This window comes from Leptopilina boulardi, unplaced genomic scaffold (assembly GCF_019393585.1).
Source record: "Leptopilina boulardi isolate dan_hultmark-lab unplaced genomic scaffold, ZJU_Lbou_2.1 LbouV2_71, whole genome shotgun sequence".
Lineage (NCBI taxonomy): Eukaryota > Metazoa > Arthropoda > Insecta > Hymenoptera > Figitidae > Leptopilina > Leptopilina boulardi.
Window position 1 is genome coordinate 182,959 of NW_026138018.1, and position 22,745 is coordinate 205,703.

The 22,745-nt window shown below is 28.1% G+C and overlaps 1 protein-coding gene across 1 annotated transcript in view; it reads right to left on the reverse strand.

Annotated features, from left to right (window-relative positions):
• Positions 1-807: 807 nt before the first annotated feature.
• Positions 808-22,745, reverse strand: part of LOC127290579 (MAM domain-containing glycosylphosphatidylinositol anchor protein 1) — a gene marked incomplete at its 5' end in the record, with an annotated part of 197,800 nt that continues 175,862 nt past the window's right edge. The window contains 2 exons of the mRNA XM_051319266.1: positions 808-4,137; positions 10,326-10,504. Coding sequence (XP_051175223.1) covers positions 3,910-4,137; positions 10,326-10,504 — 407 coding nt within the window. The remainder of the gene's footprint in view (positions 4,138-10,325; positions 10,505-22,745) is intronic.

The following is a 22,745-nucleotide window of genomic DNA, read 5'->3' on the forward strand; positions in this document are numbered from 1 at the left end:
TAGTAAAAGCAATATTAAGTCAGACACATTTTTACTCGTTTCGTAATTTAATCCCCAGTGGTAAAAATCAGCTTTAGTCAGACAGAATTTTTTGAAATATTTCCACATTTTAGCAATTTAAGTATCTAAACTATTATTTTAGTATTATAGTATTTTAGTAGTTTTAGTAAAGGTTCAATTTTAGTCCGACAGACTTTTTTAATTCTCTTAAGTTTAGAATCAGTAGAAAAAGTCAATTTTAATGAGACGAATTTTTAAATGTTTCTATATCAGTAGCAAAAGATAACGTTTAGTCAGACAATTTAAAATTAGTAGTTCATATAAATTTTAATCAGAAATTCTCCAATATTGGTAATTTTAATATCAGTAGTAAAAGTCAGATATAGCCAGACATTTCTATTCTGTTTTTTGTACCAGTAGTAAAATTCAAATCAGTAGTAAAAATTTATTCATAATTTTTTCCGTATTCTAATATTTGTTTTTCTCAGTAGTCAAATACCGTTTTAGTCAGACAAATTTAGTTTTATTAGTAATATCCATAAAATATTTACTTACCTTTCATTTTTTTAAATATCCTTTAAATTGAAAAATTCACTTTAAAATAAAACCAAATATTAAAATAAAATACAAAAAAAAATAAATTCGTTAAAAATTTTATTTTTCAGAATTTTGCATCACCATTTGGCCGCGACTATTGAGAACAAAAGAAAAATCATAAAAATATTTTTTAATTAAGTCAAAATTTTTAATCAAGTACATTTAGTAAATGGAGGATTTGAAAAAATGGTAAAGAATAATATCAAAAAGTTTCGCACAAAAAACTTATTTATTCAGTTGATGTGAGTTTTCATTTTTTTTTTTTTATTTTCACAATCGGGATCTATTGCACGGCTCAATCAGCGTTTATTACATATGAACACATTCATAAGTTTTTTTTTTTTTTTTTGAAGACCCTCATGAAACGCGGTATAGGAAAAACATCGAATCGATGAAAAGGAACTTGAATTTGTATGTGTGTCTAGATATGCATCTTTGATAGAAAGAGCATTACAAAATAAAATCGACGATAGTGATTTATTTTTGTTTCAAAATATTCAAATTTACATTTAGACACTTTTTCGAATAATAATAAAAAAATTTGTCGTGCCCATATTATTTTAAAAAATTGAGTCAATATATTTATACACCTAAAATTTATTTACTTTTTTCCTAATAAGAAAAAAGGAAAAATTCAACTCGCAGGATTTTTCTATCCTCTTTTTTATTTATCTGTTTTGTATGTGTGTGTGTGTGTGTATTTTTCTACGCAATTTACGACTATATTTTTTTTTGCTTCAAACCTGAATTCGTAAAAGTTTGTTTTTTTTTTGAAGGATAACATTTAAAAGAATTGGGAGACGAATGAGAACTTATCTCTAAATAAAACTTTATAAAAATATATCAACAAATGTCAAATATATCTCTAACATTATTACTGTATAATTCGTCGCTCGGCACACGTTAACCGTAGCCTTTACAGTTTTTTTTTTCTTTTCCTATATACATGTTACAAATCTACTTATCTAGGATCATATACAACAATTTGTTAATTTACCTATAATATATTTATAATATTTATAATATCTCCCGAGAATGTAACTTCACAATTGTTGGGAAGATTTTTTTTTTTATCTTCATTCACCAAATGCGATTTGGTAAAACAATTTTTTTTTTTTGATTTCACTAAACACTTTCTAGTTAGGTAATTTTCAAAGATTATTCACAATTTTTTTTTTCTTTTGCTCGACAAAATGTAACTTTAATAAGAATTTTTGTGAAAAAAAAATTCAAGTTACAAAATTTTGAGCATTAAATTTAATTGTGATTATTATCCGAATTATGGAATTATTTTCAATGCACCAAGTAGAAAGATTTCGATGAAATTTATTTTTTTACCATACGTCTTTTATAATATTTGTCATCGTATATTTTTTTTTTCTGTTTCGTTTCATACACACATTCATACATTTCTGATATACACCTTGATTTATTCTATTTATTCATTATAATTTATATATATATATATGTATATATATATAAATTCCGCCCTACATACAAATCATCTATACAATTATTTACATCGCTTTAACAAGTATGACAATATATTTATATAGCAATAATCTCAAGACAAGCCCAGCGTTATGCTACATATTTTTTTCATTTTTCATTTCTCACTTATTTTTTGCTTTTTTATTCACTGAATGTATCAACATTAGAGATGCAAATTATTGCTTTTCTCAAGGAAAATACATTTTTTTTTTTTTATATAATAAAATTATTTTCTACTTTTGATTTTGATTGAGACTTTTGTCAAAGTAATTGCAAATAGTAGTAAAAGTAATATAACCGTGGAAGAAAGTTTTCTTTTTTTTTTTGCACAATTCTTTTGAATTAAAGGTACATTCCTTTATAATTAAAGTAATGGATCTTTGATTCTAACTTTTTCTCTGTATAAATAAAACGGGACTTTTCTTCTTTCACCAATGATTGCAGTTTTTCATTGGAAAAAAAAGGAAATTTTTTTTTTTTCTTATTTAAGAACAAAAAAGTTTTGAAGAAATTGCTTTTTTAATTTTAGAAAGGACGGTTCTTATTAAAAGTCACGAAAGCTTGTTATTAACTTTTTCCTATGCTTTTAATTACTTTTTCATTCCAAAATATCTTTTTTTATTTTTATTAATTTTATTATTATTTTTTTAAATTATTTTTAATTCTTATAATTATCAGTATATATTTAGGAATATATATATATATATATACGGGTTTAGAAAAACCCTTTAGTATATATTAATTATCGTTAATTCTGAAATTTAATTATTAACAATAACAAAACTTTCTTCTCGGTTATTTTTGTAAAATTTAATTATTTACTAAATTGTATTTTCCCCTATTTTCTTTGATTTCGGATTAAAAAAAAGGTATAATTTTAAAGGCATCCTTAATTTTGATACTATGCAGTGTTTATTTCTTCTTCTTCTTTCTTTCTCTTTTCTTAACCTTAAGAATAAAGGCCGTCAAGTTTATTGGCATTCAATTCATTAATAGTACGTGCATCCAAGGAAGACCTATAGTTTTTTTTTTTTGTTTTTTTTTTTTAATTGAAGAAAACTTTTCTGACAATAATAATTTTTCCTTGAGCTGTACAATTTGACATTGATTGCATAAAATAACGAAAAAATTCTATTATTATTATTTTTTAAAGATGATGAAAGAGTTTGATTTGACTTTAAGGGTATTTATTATATATATATATATATATATTTATATATAATATATTGTGTGGACTAAATTTGAAAATCGTGTCAGAAGGCAAATTTTTTTCTCCCCTCCCTATTTTTGTATAAGATTTTTAGTATTGGAGATTAGGGTGACGCACAAATGTTCAATCTGTAGGAATTTTTTTTTTTTTTGGTGTCGAATTAAAAATTAGTGAATTTTTATTTAGGAGAATTTTATAAAGTAGATATTATGAGACTAATTTTTATATTGAAGAATTTATATTTGCGATTTCTTATATTCCCGCGGAACTTTTTTTTTTGATATTTGTTCGGACATTTGCAATTTCGGTCAAATGAAATTTCGGGAAAATGAAGTTTTAGTGAAATAAGAATTCATTATAAAATTCTTCCAAATAAAAATTCGAATAATTTTTTATTCGTAAAAAAAACTTCCGTGAGGTCTAATTTGGAATTCATGCGTCTCGAGATTGGGTTTGTTTTCTGTTTTTTTTTTAATACTGAGCTCGCACTTAAATTTTCCATGAAAAACGCACGTCTAACAAGATCTTCAATTAGTTGGCATTTTTTTTTTTTTTTTTTTTTTTTTTTTTTTTTTTAATATAATTTAATTTTTCATACGTTTGTAATATTTTCAATGATGACGAAGAAAACCAAGGATCAAGCAAAGAAGAAGATTCGTGAGACTCGGCGATCGGAAGTGGGCGTGACTGTAGCCGGATGCCCTCGTCACGTTCAGTAAAACGGAAGCGTCCGCAATCCCTTCCGGTGACCGAACGAGAAGTAGCCATTCCCCGGCGTGCGACCTCTGGATGGACTCGAAGCGTAGAATAGTTCTGTAACACGCCTCCGTTCCGCCGTCCTGCAAAAGAGAAAGAGAAATGAGAGAATACAAGAAAATCCACGCGGTAAATCTTTGGTGGTCTATGTGTGTAAGAGAGAGAGAGAGAGAGAGAGAGGAATTCTTTGCGGAATCATTTTTCTCTCTCTTTTCTCGATGTCAAGAAAAAAAAAATTAGAAGAGTTGAAAGAATATAAGGAATGAGAGAAGGAGAGAGGGGGGCGAAAAACATCACTAAACGATTTCATTACTCTTCAAGAAGAGCCAAGTAGTAAGATTCAACATCTTTCCAAAGAGGGAGAGTGGGGAGTTTCTTTTTCTCACTTTGGTGTGCAAGTATCGAGTAAAAAGTTTCTCGGTCAATCGAAGAAATCTGCTGACGCTTGAGAAACTTTGGATTGTTAAAATGTTTGATTTGACACTTTTATATATTGGATGTTATTATAGATAGTTTCCTGTTCGGCAATATCTTCTTTCAATTTTTTTTTTTTGTCACGCTTTTGGTTTTTAAAAAAAATGATAAAAAGATGAGATTTAATATAAACAAAAGATCATAGAAAATGGTGTTTTATTAGTGAAATAAATTAATTAAACAGTTTTAACAAGGAAATAGGAAATTAAATTATGGAGAAATTTTCTTTGAATACGTACTATCAAATAAATATTTACTTGAATAATTTTAATTTGAATTAAATAAATTTTGGTTCAATAATAATTTTTCTTTTTGAAACAAATACTATTTAATTGACTCAAGTAATAATTATTTAAATTATTCATTTGGTAATAGTCTTTTTGAAACAAATACTATTTAATTGACTCAAGTAATAATTATTTAAATTATTCATTTGGTTGTAGTCAAGTAATCGATTATTTCGATTGAATAAATTTGTTTTTCTATTCACTGAGAAAAACGATTGGTTGCGATTATCATTTCGTTAGTAAGAGTATTTTTGCTAATTTACATTAGTTACTGTTACCATTCAGTTAGTTAGCCTAACCTTAGTAAGGTAAATAAATAGCACAGAAAATTAAAAGGCATTAAAATAAGCTGCAACGGTTATTATTTTAATCCAATTTTGCTTATTTTAATCCATTTTGGTATTAAAATAAGCAAAATTGGATTAAAATAATAAGCGTTGCAGCTTATTTTAATGCCTTTTAATTTTCTGTGAGTTCTTCCAACAAAGCTAATTAGTTAAACGAACTAATAAAATAGTTACGCCAACCAATAAAAATAGTAACCATAACTAATAAATTAGCAGCAGTATAGTTTAGTAACTAAAAATGGTAACCCTAACGAATCTTTTCTCTCAGTGTTGTAAATATTGAAATACTTTATATTTTTTAGAAATAAATAATAATTTTTTCTTAGAACTAAATAATTATTTTATACACTGAGAGAAATGATTGGTTGGGGTTACCATTTTTGAGGTGATCATTTTTAGTTAGTAAGTTAGTTAGTTAACTAGTAAACTATACTGTTGCTAATTTATTAGTTATGGTTACTATTTTTATTGGTTTGCATAACTATTTTATTAGTTGGTTCAACTAATTAGTTTGTTCGAATAACTATTTAGTTATCTTCACAGAAAATTAAAAGGTATTAAAGTAAGCTGCAACGCTTATATTAATACCATATAATTTTCTGTGTTACTAAGGTTAGGCTAACTAACTAAATGGTAACAGTAACTAATGTAAATTAGCAAAAATACTCTTACTAACGAAATGATAATCGCAACCAATCGTTTTTCACAGTGTAGAATTAAATAATTATTTCTGAGAACTCTCTAAATCTGAATAAGTAAAAATGTTTACTAATTTAAATTAGTGACTCACTTTCTGCTTTAGAATTAGTTAAATTTTACTAATTGTAAGTAAAAGTTCCTAATAATTAGTAAAATTTCACTAATTGAGAAGCAAAAACTAATTCAAATTAGTAAACTTTTTTACTAATTCAGATTTAGAGAGTAGTGAATAACTATTTCTTAGAAGTAAATAATTATGTCTTAGAAGTGGATAATTATTTCTTCATAATAAAACCATTTTTAGGATTTCGCGGCCCATTTTTTGAGTTTGCACATCTTTGAAATAAGTTTCTAATCGTAAAATTAACATATATTTATATAATATTCTTTCTATAATAGGAATTTAATAACAATTTGCCCGCATATAACTACCAAGAACGATAAAGTTAAATCATGAGAACACGTAAACATGAGAATTCAGCTGCCGAGATTGAGTTTGCACCTACTCAAGTGACTAATTCCTGTTTTGCTCCCAATTATTAGCGTGTCTCGGAAACTTGGCATTGAGTAATTAAGCGAAGAGAATTTACGTGAGCTTACGCGAACTATCCGCAGAAGCGTTGCAAATCCACGAGAGGTTGTAGCTGCTCGATTTCGATATGCTCTTGAATAATATATTGAGCGTCGCTTTTGAATAGTCGTCCCCCCGTAGGGTGTGAAGGGTTGAGAAGAGAGAAACCCGTGAATAGAGAACACAGGAATGGAATGCTGAATTGAGAATTCGTCCCATACTATATATAAATTTATATATATATATACACGCAAGACGAGGGTTTGGCAAGACAAAATGCCGAGTTAAATGGAGCAAGAAACTGCGACTACTTGCATGCAAAAAAGTTTGGCTCCTACGTCTGTTCCAAATCGAGACGAACTATAGTGCGTTCTCTCTCTCTTAGGTATATATATATACCCAATGGGAAACTGCCACGAGTAACCATTGGCGTATTAATGGCCCAATGATGGGAGCCAATGAAAAAACCATTGGCACCCAATAATGGACCATTATTGGTAAAGTCATGGGCTGTCCACGCCGATGCCAATGATTGGCAACCATCATTGGCAAATTATTGGCAACCAATAATTAGCCAATATTAAAAATTTTAATAATAATTTAAAAAATCAATAATTTAAAAAAAAATTTATATTTTTATTATTTTTTAATAGTTATTATTATTATTATTTTATTTTTAATAATTAAATTAAAATAAAAAAATGGTCATCAAAGTATTAGTGAAACTATTTCTTCCAAAAAAGAGTTTGTCTCAAATCCAATTAATAGAAGAGACATCGGGCAGAAAAAAATTTCGACGAGAAAAAAATTTTAGATCACTGCTTATATACCAATCAAGTGGCATCTCAACTGCGAGAAACAGTGATGTTCGCCCTCCCTTTGCGGCGTTGAGTGAACTAAAGTCCAGAGCTGAGCCATCAGCGCAGCGCGGGAACATTTAAAAAATTTGATTTTATTAGATATTTTATTTTATAATAATTAACGAATTATTAAGTATGACATTATGTTATTAATAATTATTAATGACATTAATTATTTATTAAGTTAATTATTTGTCATATTTAAAATAAAATAAAATATCTAATAAAATCAAATTTTTCAAATGTTCCCGCGCTGCGCTGATGGCTCAGCTCTGGACTTTAGTTCACTCAACGCCGCAAAGGGAGGGCGAACATCACTGTTTCTCGCAGTTGAGATGCCACTTGATTGGTATATAAGCAGTGATCTAAAATTTTTTTCTCGTCGAAATTTTTTTCTGCCCGATGTCTCTCCTATTAATTGGATTTGAGACAAACTCTTTTTTGGAAGAAATAGTTTCACTAATACTTTGATGACCATTTTTTTATTTTAATTTAATTATTAAAAATAAAATAATAATAATAATAACTATTAAAAAATAATAAAAATATAAATTTTTTTTAAAATTATTATTAAAATTTTTAATATTGGCTAATTATTGGTTGCCAATAATTTGCCAATGATGGTTGCCAATCATTGGCATCGGCGTGGACAGCCCATGACTTTACCAATAATGGTCCATTATTGGGTGCCATTATTGGAATTATATTGGCATCCCTGGCTCCCATTATTGGGCCATTAATACGCCAATGGTATTTTTCCCATTGGGTATATAGTTTTAACGTATAACTCGTTCCAGCAAGAATATTAAACGGACCCTTATTAAGTATTCATTCAATGTAATGCTTTCCAATCGATACATTATTGAGTAAACTTTCTTCAAACTTGATTAATTTTACAAAGTCGTTACTTATCCCTCTCCATTCTGTTCTACTTGAGAACTCTCCGAGGATTATAATCTTATTAGAGATCAAGAAACTAATTTTTTTTTTTATATATACTACCTCTATTAACAAGTTTTGCTTATTTTTTTTTTGTTTCAACCAAAATGTAAACAATTTACACATTATCTTCATTAATTATTATCAGATCCTCTTTTCTTTGGTGACTGTTTAGCATAACTTTGAATGCAATACAAAAATGTGGGATATTTTTTTCTCCTTTCTACGCTATGCAATATATATTATTCTAAAATAATTGCATTTAAGGTATTCTTAGGCCAAAATAGCTACATTTTGCTAATAATAATTCTTTCCGAAGAAAATTTTCCCAAAATATTTCGTTTGATTTGTTTTATTTTTTATCGATATAATAAAATTTTTGTTCTTAAAACAAAATAACAAAATTTCGCTAATAATTTGACGTGAGAGAAAAAAAACAGGGATAGAGAGAGAGAGAGAGATCTAACTTATAATCTACACGAATATAATACAATTACTCATGCCAATGAGACGGTTGACCGACTTGTGATAAAGTTTACTTTTCCAACAAAATTTTGTTTTGCAACTGTATTTGAATTCGCTATTACATCCGTATTTGATTAGCGTTCATTAAATTTTGTGCCCTTGGCCAGAATGTATAATCATTGAAATATGTATATCTAGTTTATTAACTTTCCATAAAGCTACATTGAACTAATATTCAAAATTTTACTTAAATTTTGAGGTTATGTTCGTTTCTTGGTTAGGAAGGTGGTATTTCCCGCCAAAATTTGATCTAAATTTTGAAATTACGTTTGTTTATTGATTAGAGTGAAGAGATTTGCCGCCAAAATTTGAGGTTATATCTATCGGACATAAAACTCGAATCCAGCGGTAGTTCTATAGACTTGCGGCTATATTCACAGTCAAAAATCACAAATTTTGAGGTTATCTTCGCTTATTTGTTATGTGAGGTGATTTCCCGCCAAAATTAGACCTAAATTTGAAGGTTATGTCTGCCCAACTTAGCTTCGAACCTAGCGGCAATCTTGGGGACCTGTGGCTATATTCAGAGTCTTGAAACAACGGCGATATATTTTTGTAATATAGGTATACCTATATACATATATATACTAAGAGGGCTCCGCCCCCCTGCGCGCTTCGCGTGCCAACCCCCCTGTTTTAATCATTTTTTTTTAATTTTCCATTGATCTTATTTTTCCAAATGAACCACCTATTTCAAAGAATTATTATTACAAATTCATTGAAATCTGAATAAATATTATTAAAATTAAAATTATTAAATTTTAATTAATAAATTAATTAAATTAATAATAAATAAATAATTAACTAATTAAAATCGACATTAAGAAATTATTTTTAAAAATAATTTTCAAAAAATTGCCTAAAAACCAATAAATTAGTAAAAAGTCTTGAAACAAACATAACCTTTAAATTCAAGTCATTCTTGGCGGGAACACCACCTCCACTTGCGGCTATATTGAAAGTCTTGAAATTTTGCATAACCTCAAAATTTAGGTCATTTTAGTGGAGGAGGGGAAATGAGAGGAGGGAGGGGGGACTTGCGGCTATATTCAGAGCCTTGAAACAAACATAACCTCAAAATTTAGGTCATTTCTGGCGGGGGAAGGAAGGGGACTTGCGGCTATATTCAGAGTCTTGAAACGAACATAACCTCAAAATTTAGGCCATTTTGTCGGAGGAGCGGAAATGAGAGGAGGGAAGGGGGACTAGCGGCTATATTCAGAGTCTAGAAACGAACATAACCTCAAAATTTAGATGGGGGGACTCTCCCCCTCCTAGGTCAAAATTTCTAAAACAGCGGCGGCGGCTGCGACGAAATCTTTTTATAATATAGAAAGATATATAGAATAATAATAAAATGATTAAAAGCAATGAGAAAGCGTGCGCAAGAAATGAAAATCGCTCGATAATTAATTCGGTTTTCAAGTGGAATGCAAATTCGCGAAATGCATCGTCTGCCCAGACAAGGAAAGCAAAGTGGGGTTGATGTAAGCTCAAGAATAATATGTTTCGAGTGTGTGTGTCTGTGTGTGTAAGGGGAGATAAATTTATATATATATATATATATACCTCTATCGTTAGCGCGTGGACTCCATCACGTGTTTCACTGCCGGGTATGTAAACATATTTCTCCGACATCCATAGGATCTTTGTGTAGGACGGCTCGGCACAAAATTCAACTATCACATCCAATGATTCACCCTCGTATGCCATTAAATTCTGTGAAAGTGGATGAATTATGGGGCGACCTGAAATTAGAAATTTTTTTCATTATTTAGATTAATTTTTTATTACTTTTATTTATTTATTATTTTAAAATATAATATCAGTAGAAATAGTGGGGTTTAGTCAGACAGATTTCGAATTTCCGTAATTTTATTTTCAGTAGTAAAAGTCAGTTTTTGTCAGACAAACTCTCTCTCTCTCTCTCTCTCTCTCTCTCTCTCTCTCTCTCTCTCTCTCTCTCTCTCTCTCTCTCTCTCTCTCTCTCTCTCTCTCTCTCTCTCTCTCTCTCTCTCTCTCTCTCTCTCTCTCTCTTATTGCAGTAGTATCAGTTGTAATTGTGAATAATCAAATAAATTTTCTTCAATTTGTGTAATTGTATTTTAAGTAGTTAAAGTCAGTTATAGTCGGACAAAGCAATTTTAATAAATTTTGTCATTATTAGTAGTTAAATCAATTTTAACCAGACAAATTTTCTTTTAATAATAGCAGAAATATAAGTAGTAACGGTCAGTTTTAGTCAGACAAGCTTTTATATAATAATTGCAGTACTATGTAATTGTAATTCTAAGTAGTAAAAATCAGTTTTAGTCAGACAAACTTTTTATTAATAATTGTATAAGTAGAAGAACTTATTTTTACACTAAATTTTTTTTATTAAATATAATAATTGTTGAAGAGGAAGTAGAAAAAGTCAATTTTAGTCAGACGAAGAAAAAACAATTTTTGAAACTAATTGAACTTATATATAACACATTTTAATATAATTAAAATGACATTGATAATTATTTGAAAGTAATGGATTTTTATGCAGAATTGAGTACATACTAAAATATCTCTCGTGTCTGACAACTTCGTGCCTTTACTACTTAAATTTAAGTGATAAAGGCACGAGATGGTCATTAATTGATGATAGTTTATACTCCCGAGGCTCTAAAGCTTATAACGTGAACAAACTTTTTCTATTTTCATTAAAATTTTCTTTTGTTTTAAATTAAAAATTTTTAAATTTTAAAGAAAATTTAAAACAATGAAAGATATTGAGATTTAATACTATTACAATTAATACATTAGTTAAGTTTTTTTTCTATTTTGTAAAAAAAATGTAATGTCTGACTATATCTCTGTTTTTACTACTTTCATGCAAAAAATTTTATTGCTTCAGTGTAAAGTTTCCTTCAAAATTATATATGTTTAACATTGTGTTGTGTAAAACTTTTAAACCATTGTTAACAGAATGTAAATTATTTTTTAAAATAAATTGTTTCTTTTCTACTTATGATGTACTTTTCTACCATCCCAATGAAAACAAAAGTTTTTATATTAAAATCCTTCCGTTTTTAGTTTGAGATTTAATTACATTTGCAAGTAAACTTTATCTAAGGAGATGGAAATACTTTTTCAATAAAATATACATAAGAATTTTTTTTAAGTAAAGTATATAATAAGTAGGTCGAGCCTATATATATATATATATAAAAAAAGCGCATACTTTTTTTTTTAGATGAGTACACGTAAAATTTTTTCTTGGAAAGTATATATATATATATATATATATATATATGTCGATGCATGTGGTTTTCTCCCCAGCAATCGCGTATATATTTCAATTGCAGTTTGGAGTATACGATTTCATGCTTGGGGGGTAACTGTGCTTCGGCAGAAACAGTTTCTTTCTTCGTGAGAACTGCTTGCCAACGGCTGCACACGTTCGCGCGACCCACCTTTATCGTTTCTTTCTCCTTGGTTGGAATTTGTGCAGTGAACTGCATCGAGAAGCGATCGTAAGGGATAATAGACGTTTCCAGGAAACGGATATATAAGAAGACAAGATAAATTGATGTGTTAGAGAGAATACCTCAAGGCAAAAGGATTTGTAAAAAGGAAAAAGGCCAAAAAAAAAAATGAAAAATAAAAAAAAGAGCAGTGACCGCACGTGATTTAGCCATTTTTCCTCGCAGGATGTAGTTGCTGTCAAAAAAAAAAATTCTCCGAAACCTTCTATCTACGTTTTATTTAAAGAAAATTAAAAAACAAATTATTCTTAATAACAATTTTTATTTTTCATTTATATTTTATTTGTATTTTCACTTTTTTTTTTTTATTTAAACATTTGTTTTAAAATTTCAGTTAAATATTTGACAATCTAATTTTACGTTAATGTAACAAGTTTCTTTGACAATTGTCCAGAAAGGTCTGTATTGAACAGAAACGTTAATTAATTTCAAAATTTTGATTTAATATTTAATACTGTAATTGATTTTCATACAATAGTTTCGAATTCAAAATTTTCTTTTAAGTACATAAATGCTATATTGAAACTTACTTTAAAGTATTTTATATTAAAGATGCCAATGAAGAAATTAAATATTTATTGAAGCTTAATATTGCAATATTTAGAAGGTTCTATTGAAGATTATTGGAAGAGTAATTAAAATTTCTTTTTGAAGGATATAAGTCAGCTTTAGTCAAAATTTCTGATACTTAAAATATTAAAAATTAATTAAATTACAATATATTAGAAATAGAGAAATTATTCGTTCAAATACAGTTTATTTAATTCAAAATTTAAATAAAATTTATTTACTCCAATATTTATAGTTAAGTAACTGTTTATTTTCATGAAATAAATTTTTTTTTTTTTTTGCACAGTGTTATTTATTACAGTAGTAAAACTCAGTTTTAGTAAGACGAAATTTATTTCTCTAATCTTGAAATTTCTTTGTTTCAGACGTTCGAGAGCAGTTTATCAGACAATTAAAGGTGAGTTTTAATTAAAGTGATATTTTCTAATTACCGTAATTTGAGAATGAGTAGTAAAATCCAGTTTTAGTTAGACCAAAAAAAAAATGTCTAATTACTATAATTTTTTTTTTATATTAGTAGTCTAAGTGTGTTTCAATCAGACAGATGTGTCCTAATTTCGTTAATTAAAATAATTAGTAGTAAAAGTGGGTTTCAGTCAGACATGATTATTTTAAAAATTATTCCCTACACTGACATAAAAAGAATGAAAGTAGAACAAATAGGAGAATTTCTATTTTTTGCGTCAGTAGTAAAAAAAAAACTATTTTAGTCCTACGAGGAAACTTTGTTTTCTAACGTGTAAAATATGTTCGGCTAATGCAGCAACCAGTTGCCGTGACAAGTATAACCACTGTACATCATCACATTTAGTGATGCACTTTGGCTAATTGGAAGTGCGGACGCACATTTCCGGCATGGATTTTCTGCTTTGTATAAAGCAAAGCTTTTTGACCCTCGGTATTACGTGCTTGGTGTGGGTCCATCTGCGTAATGCATAAATATATATATATATATATATATATATATATATATATATATATATATATATATATACAAATGTAATGGTACAACGTCTCGCTCATGAATATTCCTCGATTCAAATTACTCGCAAATATCTTGGTAACGTTATTCTTGTTTGCCGCATTCACGCATCTTGCCCTGCTATATACTTGCAACAATGAGCGCGCAGAAGCTACACCTGCTCTCGCTCTCATCCAAATATTGTTCCATTAATACAACATTGTGTCATGCACGAAATTACTTGGCGAATCAAGAAAATAGTTTCTGGTGCACAAAGAAAATACAAATATTCTTTTGAAAAATTAAAAATAGAAAAAAAAATTTTGCAAGAAAAAAAAAAATTATTAATGCACGGTCTGACTAAAATTTACTTGTACTACTTGCAGAAAAATTACAAATATTTTAAACATTATATCTAACGGTAAATGATTTATAACTACTGAATATTTCAAAATATTGAATATCTGACCAAAATTTACTTCCACTACTGATACTAAAATCGTAGAAATTTTTTAAAACATTATCTGACTATAACTTGCCTTTACTACTAGTAGTAAAATTAAAGATTTTATTCATTGTCTGACTATAAATGACTTAAACCACTAACTGTTTGAGAATTTAGTATGTCTGACTAAAATTTGTTTCGACTACTGATAGTAAAAATCCCCCCCCCCAAAAAAAATCCATTCTTCTGAGAATAATAATTATTTATATCAATTTTTTATACTTTACATAAAATCAACTTCTTTAAAGAAAAAATTTTCTAAAGAAGACTGTATATAAAAAGACCGAGAATCGATCACTCCTCGTCTGACCAAACGAGCTTTGCATTACTTAATAAGCAAAAAACTTTTATCACGCAAGGAAACAGAAACTTTTTAGAAATTTTGAAACAGATAAGAAATATTTCATAATATAATATGAAACATTATCAATCACGTTGTAAAACGTTAATTATCACATTGGAAAATTTTTAAAAAAATTTACTTAACTAATTTTTTTTTTTAAATCGTTTTAATTTAAATAATATTTAAAAAAAATTAATAATTATAATATTAATAAAGTATTGACATACGAATTTACAAAAACAAAATAAATATAATAAAATGGGAAAATTTGAAAAATTTTAATTTTGCATCGTTGTATATTCGAAAACATGATTTTATAAGATGAACACGACGTTAAAGTTTAATATATTGAAGGACAGTATTCACGATCGTTAAAACCATTGAAGCGAAGACAAGATAGAGAGACTTTATCTATTTATGAATTTCACGGACAGTGACCCTAAAGAGAGGAGAAAAGAGAGACTGAGGGGTTTTTTTTTTTTTTTTTTTTTTAAAAAAAAAAGGGGAAGAAGGCCGTCTCGTCCTATCATGTGATTGTTCCATTTTCTACCTGTCATCTGACACCAAAAGCATCTATGCGTGAAATTGCCACAAGCAAATGAACAGCAAATCCAATCATTGAGCCCACGTAGCATCGGCTTGATAATTAACCATTTACTACAATTAATGACAAGTAGAATAATCCAAGTTGATGTTAAAATATTCTTGTTACAATGAAATAAGTAGAATTTCTACGATAAATGATTTTCAATAATAATTAATTGATTAATTAAAAAATTAATTAATTATTAATTATTTTTTTTTATTGAAAAATAATAATTAAATATTTTGTTAGGAAATTTTAGATTGGAATTTTATTTTTAGAAAGTTTATATAAAAAATTAGCAAGTTCATCGCGATGTCTAATCAAAATTTTGCTTTACTACTGATACCAAAAGTAGAGAAATTTGTTCGACTAAAAGTTACTTTTACTACTGGTAAAAAAAACTACGAATATTTCAAACATTCGCTGACTATAAATAACTTATACCACTGAATATTACAGAAATTAGTGTGGCTGACTAAAATTTACTTCAACTACTGATACTAAAATCGCAGAAAAATTTGAAACGCCCTGTCTAACTAAAATTTACCTGTACTACTGGCAGCAAAATTACAAATATTTTAAACATTGTCTGACAATAAATGACTCATACCATTGACTATTTCAGAATTTATTATGGCTGACTAAAATTTATTTTAGCTACTGATATTTAAATTTCAGAATGAGTTTAATCGTTTCGTCTGACTAATACTTACTTATACTACTGAGGGCAAAAAATATAATAAATAACTAATTAAATTAATTAAATAATTAAGAATTTGTTTATAAATCTCGAAAATTAGAGAAAAATAAAAGTTTATATAATATAATACTTAATGGGTAATTGAACAAATATTTTTAAAAAAAGAAACCAAAAAAAAAAAAAAATGAAAAAGACAATTCCGCAATCAACAATTAACTTCAAATGGAACTGGAAATAAAAAAAATTCGCTTTCACAAACTGTAAAGAAAAATAGTAATTTATCAAAAATACAAAAAAAAGAAGTAAAACACAAAACAAATAAAATAGAAAATAACGAACCAAGAAATAGAGAATTTTATATCCAGAAAAAAAGTAAGAATTTTTTAAGGGAAAGAAAAGTATCATTAAATTAGAAAAACCAGTGTGTGTTGCTTTTAATCTGAGCTTAAAAATAAAGAGACACGGAGAGAGAGACGATACATCCTGTAAATTTCTGACACTATCCATGGTAGGATTCACTCGAATGCCTTGTTCCTCGAAGAACGATAACATCTTCATCCATTCAAAACGAACGATAACGTCATGGACCTCCCATTGTTTCGAGAGGTTGGACACTGTTATCGTCCTTTCGCCTGGAATGTTCATTAAAATGTTCTAAGCAGCTTTGCTCAGAATCCAGATTACTGTGGCGAGAGAAAGAGACAGAGAAAGAGAGAGAGAGAGAGAGAAAGCAACCAGAGTTTCCTCGTGTAATACCAAAACAACAAAACGTATAACAATTCGTTCAACCTCGTACCGTAAAATATACGTTGGTAATCTTTTTCACGAAAAAAATACTAGCAGCAGCTCGTTTATAGAATTCATGTTTCTATTTCGTGGAAAATTAAAAGCAAAAGTCTTTACAATCGAATAAACACAGTAAAAATGATAATTTTTTTTTTCAACGAAAATTTACACATTTTTTTCACGTACTTTAATTCCAAGGAGAAATTTACTTTTGTTCTCTCTAAATCTGAATTACCCTCAACCGGAACAATTATACAACAAAAAATGCGTTTTTTACTTCACTACAAAATTTAAATTTTCTTCTTCCACATTGTCAACTAAAGTTAACAAATATTATATTCCGATCGTTTCCTACCACCCTAAATTTTTTTCTACACTCGATTTTCTAAAAAAACACTAAAAATATCATATTTACCCCACGCTGCTGGGCCTTTTTTATGGCAATAAAAATTGTTACTATTTTTTTTGTTACTCATTGTCAACTAAAGTTAACAAATATTGTTTTCCGATCGTTTCCTACCACCCTAAATTTTTTTCTACACTCGATTTTCTAAAAAAACACTAAAAATTTCACATTTACCCCACGCTGCTGGGCCTTTTTTATGGGAATAAAAATTGTTACTATTTTTTTTGTTACTCACTGTCAACTAAAGTCAACAAATATTGTATTCCGATCGTTTCCTACCACCCTAAATTTTTTTCTACACTCGATTTTCTAAAAAAACACTAAAAATTTCACATTTACCCCACGCTGCTGGGCCTTTTTTATGGCAATAAAAATTGTTACTATTTTTTTTGTTACTCATTGTCAACTAAAGTTAATAAATATTGCATTCCGATCGTTTCCTACCACCCTAAATTTTTTTCTACACTCGATTTTCTAAAAAAACACTAAAAATTTCACATTTACCCCACGCTGCTGGGCCTTTTTTATGGCAATAAAAATAGTTACTATTTTTTTTGTTACTCATTGTCAATTAAAGTTAACAAATATTGTATTCTGATCGTTTCATACCACCCTAAATATATATAATATATAATATTTATTTTCTTATAGTCAAGTAAGCGATTATTTAAATCAAATAAATTTCTTGATTGTATAGTATTCGTTAAATTTTTTTAACATAAAACCAAAAAAATATATTCTAATTATATATGAATTAGAAAATTAGTTCTAATTGTTTGAGTTTAATTTTTAATTGAAATTATATAGTTTGAGTTTTGTTTGAAATTAGTAAAATGAAATAAACTTTTTCGATTATGTAATTCCCACATTTTGTTCCACTTTTTTATTATTATTTCCACTTCCACTTTCACTTTTCGCTTTCACTAGTGGAAGCTTTTTAGATTCTATTAAATAGTATAGTTATATTATTATTGCTATCATCTTGAAAGTAATTGAAGTTTGAATATTTTAGTGTTATTGATTCGATGTTGTTGTACATATTTATTTATATATATTAAGTTTTAATGAAGAGATTATTTTGAAATTGTCTATCTCACTCTTGTTTTGAGGGTAATTTGAAGTTTATGAGTTTTGTGATTATATTGACTCAATTCCTTAAAGAGAATAAATTCACAAATGGTCCAGTTTCCCGGCGATAAATTTACATTTTTACAACGACAGAGATGAGTTTTGTGAGGAGAGAGCTGTATAACAACGGAGAGCAAATCGCCATTACCTCGACTTGGAAACAGTGCCATTAAAATTATGAATGGCTGAATATGGCTTTTAGACATGTATACATATATATACACTTGCATTCCTCTATATAGAAACGATTTATTTCTGAGGGTTTAATACTTGTTTTCAAACTCATTATTTATTCACATTCCTTGAATGTAACGTATTATGCTTTACACGTGTGTGCTTTTTTATTTTAATTTTATTTACATATCATAGAATGCGCAGTGTTTGCTTCTAAGATAACTTTATAACTACCATACTTGTCACACAACACAAAAGTTTTGCTATCTGAGAAGTAGCAAAATGAAAAACTTCTTTATTGCTCGTTATACAAGTTTCAACTATTAAAATTCTCGAGTTATATACATATATATTGCGTGTATCTTTTTATTGCATTTATTTTTATTTTCACAACTCTTGAAAACTGAGATGTTATACTATCGCTTGCTTTAACCAAAGTAGGTTATAGATAAAGGAGAGAATGAATTATTTTCTTTTTTCCCTATTTTTTTTTTTTTTTTGTTACGAATAAATGGAATGTCTAAAAGATTTTTTGATTGAAGTTAAATTTAATTTAATTTCATATTATTAAATTTAGCATTTTTTTTTGAGCTTCTATACGAGAGAAATGATTAAATTCTCTTTGAATATATTAAACCAAAAATATTTCTGTGGACAATCTATTTGAAAAAAAAAAATACTTGAAATATTTTTTCTGGAATTTAATTTTAATTGGAATTTGGTGATTTTAAAAATTCGATGCGTCACATACAATTAACAAAAATGCTTTTTATTAGTAAGAGAATTCAGTAAATGATAGAGATTTTTTTTATTAACGCAAATGTGAATTTTTTTAAAAACCAGAAATAATTTCATATTGAATTTTTTATTCCTAAAAGTAACGTCTAGTATTGATTCAAATTTACAAATGTTTGATCAACACTGTCCTTTTCTACTAAGGACAAAAATTGAGAAATTTATTAAGTCGGACTGGAACTTACTTTTACTACTTTTAGAAAAATTCCAAAAAAACACATTTTCTATGTATATTTGCAATACATTCTACAGTTTGGTCTGACGGAAACCTGCTTTTACTACTGATAATTACTGAAATACATAAACATTACCACTACAACTGATTTTTACAATTAATTATAATTTGCAAATAGATTGAAGTCTATTTTCTTTCGGTACTGATACAAAAAAATTCAGAAAATTCTGTCTGACTAAATCTGGTTTTTACTACTTGAAATAAATATTTTAAAATTTGTAAAAACTGAGTAATTTGACTTTTAGTACTGATAGAAAAATTGCGAAAGAATATGTAAAATATTCGTCTGACTAAAATTGGCATCTACTACTGAAATTACAAAAACAGTAATAGTATGTCTGATCGAAAATTTCACTCACTGCTATAAAAAAAACTTGTCTGACTGTAATTGTATTTTACTACTTGTACAAAATATTTTTTAACTTGTAAAGTAACTTTTACTATCGACACAAAAATAACATAAATTTTCCCTCCGACTGAATCTCTTTTTTTCAAACCATTCGTCTTTTTTTAAATTTTAAGAATTGGGGAAATTTTATCAAACTGATTGGACTATTTTTTTTTTTTGAATATATGATTAATGTATTCAATTTGCCCGTCAATGTGAGTGACCTATATATGTATATGAAAGGTTATTCTAAGTAGAGCATCATTTCATATCTAGAGTTGTAAGAGAGAGAGAGAGAGAAATTTGATGCACTCTGGCGCGAGGGTTTTCTTGGGTAAACAAATAAAAAGCATTCATGACTGAGTGTTTCTCTGCGGAAGTAAGTAAAGCGTATCTTCATCGTTGAAGACGAGTAGGTCGTTATTTGTTCTGAAATTGCCAAGCAAAATTTCTATCCTTATCTAGGTAGCGTATATCAGAAGATCGAAACGCTGCGGTTTAATACGTATTATGGGAGAATCCGACCGTTATATAGGAGCCCCCCCCTCCCCTCTTCTCTCTCCCTCTCTAAAAGCAACGAGCGCTATCACGTTAACTTTTGGGAACAAATTGAAGACTCAAAGTGGACGAGAGAGAGAGAGAGAGAGAGAGAGAGAGAGAGAGAGAGCGAGCGAGCGGAATTTTCGTATGAAATCGCGTTTGTTCGTTTAGAGTATTATGCGCTTCTCTCAAGGGCGTTAAGAATTCGACTCTCCTGGCGGCTCATATGAACGGGGTTATCTTTGTAATTGTACCCCAAAACCACCCACCTTTCTGTGAACATAGTTTTCTCACTTTCAAACCGTCTTGAATGTTAGAATCGGATCTCTCTTTCTCTTCTCCTCTTTCTCTTAATATAATTCTCTTACCGCGATATTTTCCTTCTCTGTCTATACTGTCTCTCACTTTCTTTTTTTTTAAATTCCTCTTTCTCTTTTCTTTTATATTCTATCTCTTTCTTACTTTTTCTCACCTTCTCTCGTTCTCTCTCTCTCTCTCTCTCTCTCTCTCTCTCTCTCTCTCTCTCTCTCTATTTACCATCTTTGTTCTGTTCTCTTTGACCTGCCCGATAAGGACAATAGCTGCAAAGTGGCGCCTTCCCTCTACTTTTCCTATTGTCATTACTACTATTCTGCATCCGCTCAGTTCTTTTGCCTACTTTTCTCAACAAGTTTTCCAGCTCTACCTTCCTTATTCCCATTTTACCCCCTTTTTCAAGCTCTCTCTCTTTTTATTCTCTCTCTCTCTCTCTGTATGTGTGTGTGTGTGTGTGTGAGAAAAGTTATTCTATTCTTGTTGCTTTGTATATATTATCAGGAAGTGGAAATTGGAACAATTTAAAAATCTCTACTTGTATTCTCTCCCTTCTTGAATGATAAAATTTTATTCATTTGAATATTTGGTTTCTTTGATGAAAAAGAAAATGTATATTCCAGTACGATTATTATCCTTCTTTATTTGATTATTTCATGATTTTTATTTAAAAAAAAAAAAAAACTTTTATGACAAAAATCCAAAATTTGGTTTAATATAAAAAAAATTTTTTTTTTATTCAAATAATCGGTTACTTAAATTTTGGTACATAAATATTTAATTGAAATAATTTTTTATTGAACTAAATAAATTGTATTTTAACCAATAATTTCTGTATTTGAAACAAATACCATTTAAATAATTCAAATAATAATAATAATTTTCATTTGTCCGAAAAGAATGATTTTGGCGCATTTTTTCTGTTGATTGTTTTTTTTTTTTTTGTCAATTTGTAATTTTGGACAAATGAAAATTCGGACAAAAAAATACTTTAAAACCAAAAATACTTTATATAAAAAAATATTTTTAATCCAAAAAAAATTTTTTACTTTATTTCTTTATATATATATATATATATATTTTTTAAATTTCTTGGATAATATTTTTTTAAGTTGACACAGTTTTCCTCCCCTTCTTTCTTTTATAGACTCCATTTTTCTGCATAATTTCACAATTTTAACATCGCTCTCTTTGACATTTTCTGTATGTATATATATATATATATATATATATATATATATATATATATATATGTGTGTGTGTGGGAATTTACATAAATCGTGTATTCCTCTACGCGATTAACCTTTCGTTATATATATACGTCCATCAGTTTGCTTTTCATTTCTTGCCATTTCTCATATATGTAAGTCTTTTCCCTTCTTCTTCTTCTTCTTCTTCTTCTTTTTTCTTTCACCCCCGAATGGTTTCGAGAAATTTCAAAAGGGACAAATCCTAAGGGACGAAATGTCGTTTCAAATTCTTGCTATCGGTTTTCTTATATCCAAGTTCTCTAGAAAACTTCGACCAGCTTTAAGAAACAAGACAAATTATTCTTATACTGTGAAAGAAGGTCACGGACAGGATTTTTGTATTTTTTTTTTGTCTTTGTCTTTCAAAAACAAGAGAAGTTTGCTTTGCAAAAAATAAATAGGATTAAATATTCACAATTTGAAAGCTATTTAAAAAAAAATTTGTCCGAATTTTTCTTTCTCAGAGTTTTTTTATTTTTTCTGAATTATTATTTGTCCGAAATTTAATTTGTCCGAGTTTACAATTTTGTCAACTTTTTATTTGTCCGAATTTTAGTTTCTCCGAATTTGTATTTATCCGAGTTTCCATTTGTCCGACTTTTTATTTATTTTTTTTTTTTTTGAATTTTTATTTATCCGCATTTTAATTTGTCCGACTTTTTATTTGTTCTAGTTTCCATTTGTCCAACTTTTTTATTTAGACGAATTTTAATTTGTCCGAGTTTGGATTTGTCAGACTTTTTATTTATTATAAAAACAATTGTTTTTTTTTGATCAAAATTAATAACGTAT